Here is a 7,789-nt window from a genome sequence, read left to right as displayed (position 1 = left end):
GAGGTGGGCTTTCATTATACTGGGCCAACAAAAACAAATGACCAGTGCCCGGAGAGGCAGGCTAGCCCCAAACCAGCTGATCAAGTCTGGTCGAGACCTAGCATCATCCCCCTCGCAGTTAAACTAATTCAATTTATTACTCTCCAACCTGTTAATACGAATTTAACCAAAATGGTAACTGTGAGGATGCAAGTTTGTCTGCTACTACAGATTCTCATATAATTTCACCAGTCACTTTAACATATGATTAGCTTATCCAGACGGGGTGACGACTTCTTCGAGCTCCAAACGGCTGTAGACCCACTAGCAGTACAAAAATTGCTTTGCAGCCGTAACACACAATTTACCAGACACTCTTATTATTTATAACTCACAATTAGCTTCTCCAAACTCGTCTGTCAATTAGATTTTCCAAACACCCAATTGGCTGCTTTTCTCCTATTCTAAGACAACAACAACAACCAGCACACACACAGTTACTTATTTACACAATGTTAATAAATGCTATACCTTTTCACACACACATTCACAGAGTGTGCAGCTCACACACATATCATACAGGAAGTAGGTAGCAGAACACACACAAACGAAGCAAAGAGGGGGAGAATTACTCCCCCCATACCCACTGTTTCACAAACAATAGAGAATAAATCTTATACTCACCTCAGCAACACAGTAAACAGTCTGAAAACACATGAAATTGACACAAAAACAACAAGAAATTGCAATACACACAATTCTCAGTCATCCCTCTGTCCCTAACTTCAGACACACATCTCAGCCAATTACACGACACCAAACAAATATATGTTCACATATTTAAACACACATTAAAGTCCACACTTATTCATATACAGAAAGCGCTTCGAGTGGGAATCCACAAATAGGACAGACCTCTGCTACACAGCCTCACCATGAAATTTATTCAGATGCAGACACCTTTGAAACGGAGTGGGAAGAAGTCAAGCTTATTTAAGCTAACCCTGGTCAGTTACAATAAAACAAAAACATAGTGGCTACTTCCTTATTAATTAATACTAACCAAACATCCAATTTCTATATATATACATAAATATATACACAAGTGCAAGGAAAAGAAAACAAAAGGACCAACAAACAACATACAAAACAAATAAACAAAACGCCATATAACACCACTGGTAAGAGTAGCAGTCCTCCCAACGATGATAATCCGGACACCTACAAGGTAAATGATACAACCTATAAATACATCTTCAGAAAATTAAACCCCGTCCTCTCTGTACTGTGACAGAACCTTCTGTTTATAGAGTGCTTTAAATTGGTAAATATTTTGACATTGTTTACATTCAAGTCCCAAACTATTCCATAGTTTAACCTCACATACAGACACACAGAAACTCCTCCTAGTAGTTCTGACCATTGGTATTAAAAAGTACCCATAGCCCCTTAAACTATACAACTGCTCTTGCTGCGTAAATATCTTTTGAATATTAGCAGGAAATAGACTGTAAAATGCTTTAAATAGAAATTGTACCGTGTTGATTTTAACAAGATCCTGAATTTTTAATAACTTTGATTTGAAAAAAAGTGGATTTGTATGCTCAAAATATTCAACCTTATGTATGATCCACATCGCCCTTTTTTGTAAAATTACTAGTGACTGTATTGAATTATTGTAGTTATTTCCCCATACTTCAACACAGTAAGTTAAGTATGGTAAAATCAGAGAACAATACAGGGTATGAAGTGTCTCATAATCAAGGACATATTTAGCTTTATTTATTATTGCAAGACTTTTAGAAACTTTAGTTTCTATGTGTCTGATGTGAGAGTTCCAATTTAGTTTATTATCTATAGTAACCCCCAAGAATTTTGTTTCCGAAACATTTCCAATTTGTATCCCATCTATCTCAATCATCCTTTCCATCTTTGTTTTATAATTACCAAATAGTATAGCTTTAGTTTTAACTAAGTTTACGGATAGTTTATTACTATCAATCCATTTTTTAATTTTCCTTAATTTGGTATTTACAACATTGATAAGTGTATCATAATTATCATCACAATAGAATATATTGGTGTCATCTGCAAACAAAACACATTTAAGTAACTGTGAAACATTAAATATGTCATTAATATATAGGTTGAATAGTTTGGGGCCCAATACTGACCCCTGCGGGACACCACAACAAATAACACAACAATTAGATGAGAACTCACCCATTTGCACATACTTCATTCTGTCACTTAAATACCTCTTTACCCATTTACCAGCCATCCCTCGTATCCCATACCTTTCAAGCTTTCTTAATAGAATTGCATGATTGATAGTATCGAAGGCTTTTTTCAAATCAATAAATATACCAATGGTAAATTTTTTGTTATCCAGTGCCTTTGATAATTCTTCTGTTGCATCAATTATAGCCAATGCAGTAGATCTTTTACTTCTAAATCCATATTGACTTTTGTTAATCAATTTGTGTTTTTCAACAAATTTTTCTAAACGGGTGTTAAATACTTTTTCTAAGATTTTCCAAAATTGAGGGAGCAGTGAAATTGGTCTATAATTAGTAAAATTATACTTATTTCCATTTTTGAACAAAGGAATGACTTTTGCAATTTTCATTTTATTGGGAACACAACTATTTTGAAGCGACAGATTGCAGATGTGTGCTAGAGGCATTTTAATATTGTATATAACTTTATTTAATAGTGCCATATTGATGGAGTGACAGTCCATAGAAAATTTATTTTTAGACTTTTGGACAATTTCCATTACTTCTTCCTTGCTAACTGCGGACAGAAAGATAGATGTATTTGAATTTTTTTTCAATTTTGTGCTCTATTTGTTCGCCTGAAATTCTTGCAGCCAAGTCCGGACCAATGTTTACAAAAAAATTATTAAACCTGTTGACTACCCTGTTCATGTTATGATATTCCCTATTTGAGTCAGCAAAATATGCTGGGTAAGTGGGTTTTTTTTACAATCCTTTTTTTGAGAATACTATTTAATACATCCCATGCCCCTTTTATATTAGCTTTATTATCAATTATTCATTTATTATAATATAATTTCTTAGCAACTCTCATTACCTCAGTTAACTTGTTTTTATACAGCTTATATCTTTTCTCAGCATCTTTTGTTCTCAATTTAATGAATAATTTATACAGATTGTTTTTCTTTTTGCATGCATTTTGTAAACCGTTAGTCATCCAAGGACATTTTGAATAATTCTTCTGTTTACTGTAAACTGAAATGGACAATGCTTATCATATAGTGTTGTAAATATTACCAAAAAGTTATTATAGGCTCTGTCTGTGTCCATCTCTCCACACACAGAGCTCCAGTCTTGCACTCTCAAGTTGTCATTAAATGCATTAATAGCTTCTTGAGTTTGCAATCTTTTATAGATTACATTCCTGTTGTCTTTAGGTTTAGACACATTACAATCATATATGGTAAAAACCGGTAAATTATCTGTAATATCAGAAATGAGCAGACCGTTAATTATGTTATTTGTCAAGTTATTTGTAAAAATGTTATCAATTAAGGTTGCACTATTTGACGTGATTCTACTAGGTTTAGTAATTGTTGGGAGTAAGGACATGGAATACATTCTTTCAATAAATTCATTGGTCAGTTTATGTTTGTTTGGATTTAATAGGTCAATGTTGAAGTCCCCACAAACAAATAAGGGTTTATTACAAACTGCTGAAAACAAATTTTCCATCTCATCGTTGAAGGTATCAACACTTGACCCAGGTGATCTATAAGCACAACTTATAATAACATTTTTTTTTCTTTCCATTATTAATTTCTATTGTTAGACATTCCATTACATTATCACATACAGTAGACATATTGTTTAGCACCGAATAATTTATAGATTTATGTACATATAACACAACCCCACCTCCTAGTTTGTTTCATCTATTTACGTAATGAAGGTCATAATCATCTATTTCAAAGTCAATTCCTCTCCCTTGATTGAACCAAGTTTCAGATATCGCTACAACACTAAAGGGATAAGTAAAGTTATTTAAATATTCTATTAATGCATTGAAATTTGTATACATACTTCTACTATTAAAATGGATAATAGACAATTTGTCCTTGGTAATGAAATTATTGGAATATTGATCATTTGTATAATAATTACAGGTATTATTTATGGTAGAAAAAAAATTAGATAAATAAGTCTGACTCTGTGTAATTGTCCATTTGATCACTTATATGTGGTTCAGTACTCATTGTAATAGTATAAGTCAAATGTTACCTTATTTGCTTCCAGATGGTTGATATACATTATGATCACTGATACTTATCCAAGTCCTCGAGATTTCTTATTGTGAGAACTTTTGCCTCCTCTGGAGATCCATTTAACTTGATGAAGATTTTGCCACTTGTTACCCATGTGTGTTGAATTTTTCATTGTTTCTTAAGGTATCATGCTTTCCTGGCTATATCAGCATTCTTTTTTGTTAAATGTTCATTTATATATACATTCGTCCCCTTGAGTTTACGACTTTGCTTTAAAAATGCCGTCTTGTTTTGCCTGCTGACAAGTATCAGAATGACCGCCAGTCTGTCGTTATTAATCCTTCTAGGTAGCGGGTGGCATGCTTCGACACACTCCGGATCCAGCTCTATTCCTTTGCTCTGAAGAAAGACTATCACTTGTTGCTCCACAGAGCGCACTTCCTTCTCCCCTGGCTCATTTCCGCTGTCCGCGACTACCGCATGTGCATATGAGCGTGGTTTGATGGGAATACCGGTGATGAGCAAGTCATTCATCCGTGAGTATTGCTCCAGGTCGTCCACCCTCCGTTCTAGCTCTGCGATCTGCTTGTCCTTTTTGAAGTTTTGGAGGCGCAGCTGTTTAACCTCCTCCAAAAGTTCCACAAGCCAGTTCTGCTGCTTCTTCACAGTAGTCATCTTGTCAGTTAAAAAATCCAGAGACTTTTTTATGTCATCAACTTCCTTTACCTGTGTATTCTTATTTGGGCCCATACCGCTGAAGCGCCACAACCAAAAAAACCGGAAGATGCTCACTCCCACCGGAAGACGAATGGACACATAAAGGATAAATTGTCACTTGTTTCCCCCCTGTGCTCTTTGGCCCCCTCTCTCTCCATGTCCTTTTATGTCCTTTAAATCACATATAAACCAAGTCTCTAGAACTGCCTTCTTTCACCTGCGCAATATTGCAAAAGTCAGGAGCATCCTGTCTCAAAGTGATGCTGAAAAACTGGTCCATGCATTTGTTACTTCCAGGCTGGACTACTGTAACTCTTTACTATCAGGATGTCCCAATAATTCCCTAAAAAGCCTCCAGTTAATCCAAAATGCTGCAGCCAGAGTACTGACAGGAACTAGCAAGAGAGATCATATCTCTCCCATATTAGCTTCTCTCCACTGCCTCCCTGTAAAATTCAGAATAGAATTTAAAATCCTTCTCCTAACATACAAAGCCCTTAATAACAAGGCTCCATCATATCTTAAAGACATCATAGAGCCTTATCATCCTAACAGAGCACTTCGCTCTCAGAGTGCAGGTTTACTTGTGGTTCCTAGAGTCCACAGAAGTAGAATGGGAGGCAGAGCCTTTAGCTATCAAGCTCCGCTCCTATGGAACCAACTCCCAGTCTCAGTTCGGGAGGCGGACACCATCTCTACCATTAAGATTAGACTTAAGACTTTCCTTTTTGATAAAGCTTATAGTTAGGGCTGGATCAGGTGACCCTGAGCCTTCCCTTAGTTATGCTGCTATAGGCCTAGGCTGCTGGGAGGACCAATGATCCTCTGAGTTTCTCTCCTCCCCTCCCCTCCCCTCTCCTCTCCTCTCCTCTCCTCTCCTCTCCTCTCTCCCTGTGCTTCTATATGCCACCATGACACATCACTAACTTTGTGTCTCCTCTCTCCCGTAGTGTCCTCTCTCTCTCCCTCTACCTTTCTGCAGGTTGCCCTGGCCCTGGAGCTCTACGTCTCTGACGAGCAGTCACCAGCCACATCGACCTGATCAGTGTTTGATTGTTTTTGTCTTGTTGCTTTTCTTCTTTTGTCTCTCCTCTATCCACTCACCCCAACCGGTCGAGGCAGAAGGCCGCCCACCAAGAGCCGGGGTCTGTCGGAGGTTTCTTCCGTTAAAGGGAGTTTTTCCTCCCCACTGCTTGCTCAAGGGGGATTTGTTGAGTTTTCCCTATGTGATAACAGTAAGGTCTAGACCTTACTTTGTAAAGTGTCCTGAGATGACTTTTGTTGTGATTTGGCGTTATACAAATAAAATTCGATTTGATTTGATTCTTTGTTTTCCTGTAAAGAACCTAAAACTGCAACTCCTTGGTAAATAAAAATACAAATAATACAAATTTTTCTTCTTGTTAGATGAATATTTTATTTTTTTCACCTCCTTTAGGACTTTAAGGAACAAATTATACACCATTTGGCCACAATGGTCCTCTTATCATTCTCCTGGTGTGTCAACTACATTCGTATAGGAACTCTGGTCATGCTTGTCCATGATGCCTCTGATGTTTTCCTGGAGGTCAGTCGCAGTCACACATGGTCTTATAAAGCTCTTTCACCTGATAGCATGTTAAGACTGGATGACACGGAACACCTGATTATATGCAGTGCCAACATATTCAATTATTCTTTCTAAAATGCCAGTGCATAAAAATGACAATCAGACATTGAAGTTGGTTATTTATTACAAATTAATGTAAACTCCATGAAGGTAGGATGCACTACGCTTCCCTCTATGGCAAACCACTGTGGTCAGTGAGCATGTATGTACAGTGAACACAGTTACATTAATGTGTGTGGTAGTAACAGGCAGGCATATGTCGGAGCCATACACTGAACGGGGTTCACCGCTGAATTACCAGCCAACAGTACTTGGGCTTTACTATACATGTTTACACACATATTTGCATTTACAGTGGGTACGGAAAGTATTCAGACCCCCTTAAATTTTTCACTCTTTGTTATATTACAGCCATATGCTAAAATCATTTAAGTTCATTTTTTTTCCTCATTAATGTACACACAGCACCCCATATTGACAGAAAAACACAGAATTTTTGACATTTTTGCAGATTTATTAAAAAAGAAAAACTGAAATATCACATGGTCATAAGTATTCAGACCCTTTGCTCAGTATTTAGTAGAAGCACCCTTTTGAGCTAATACAGCCATGAGTCTTTTTGGGAATGATGCAACAAGTTTTTCACACCTGCATTTGGGGATCCTCTGCCATTCCTCCTTGCAGATCCTCGCCAGTTCTGTCAGGTTGGATGGTAAACATTGGTGGACAGCCATTTTCAGGTCTCTCCAGAGATGCTAAATTGGGTTTAAGTCAGGGCTCTGGCTGGGCCATTCAAGAACAGTCACAGAGTTGTTGTAAAGCCACTCCTTCGTTATTTTAGCTGTGTGCTTAGGGCCATTGTCTTGTTGGAAGGTGAACCTTCGGCCCAGTATGAGGTTCTGAGCACTCTGGAGAAGGTTTTCGTCCAGGATAGCCCTGTACTTGGCCGCATTCATCCTTCCCTCGAGTGCAACCAGTCATCCTGTCCCTGCAGCTGAAAAACACCCCCATAGCAGTATGCTGCCACCACCATGCTTCACTGTTGGGACTGTATTGGACAGGTGATGAGCAGTGCCTGGTTTTCTCCACACATACTGCTTAGAATTAAGGCCAAAAAGTTCTATCTTGGTCTCATCAGACCAGAGAATCTTATTTCTCACCATCTTGGAGTCCTTCAGGTGTTTTTTAGCAAACTCCATGCGGACTTTCATGTGTCTTGC

The 7,789-nt window shown here is 37.6% G+C and overlaps 1 protein-coding gene across 1 annotated transcript in view; it reads left to right on the top strand.

Moving 5' to 3' along the window:
* The window catches only part of LOC109951998 (ceramide synthase 2-like), a 96,405-nt gene that overhangs the window by 77,006 nt on the left and 11,610 nt on the right, over positions 1-7,789 (top strand). The window contains exon 7 of the mRNA XM_020586819.1: positions 6,399-6,527. Within this exon, the coding sequence (XP_020442475.1) occupies positions 6,399-6,527 (129 nt within the window). The remainder of the gene's footprint in view (positions 1-6,398; positions 6,528-7,789) is intronic.

This window comes from Monopterus albus, unplaced genomic scaffold, assembly GCF_001952655.1.
Source record: "Monopterus albus unplaced genomic scaffold, M_albus_1.0 scaffold423.1, whole genome shotgun sequence".
Classification (NCBI taxonomy): Eukaryota; Metazoa; Chordata; class Actinopteri; order Synbranchiformes; family Synbranchidae; genus Monopterus; species Monopterus albus.
This window is presented reverse-complemented; position numbering and strand designations above follow the sequence as displayed.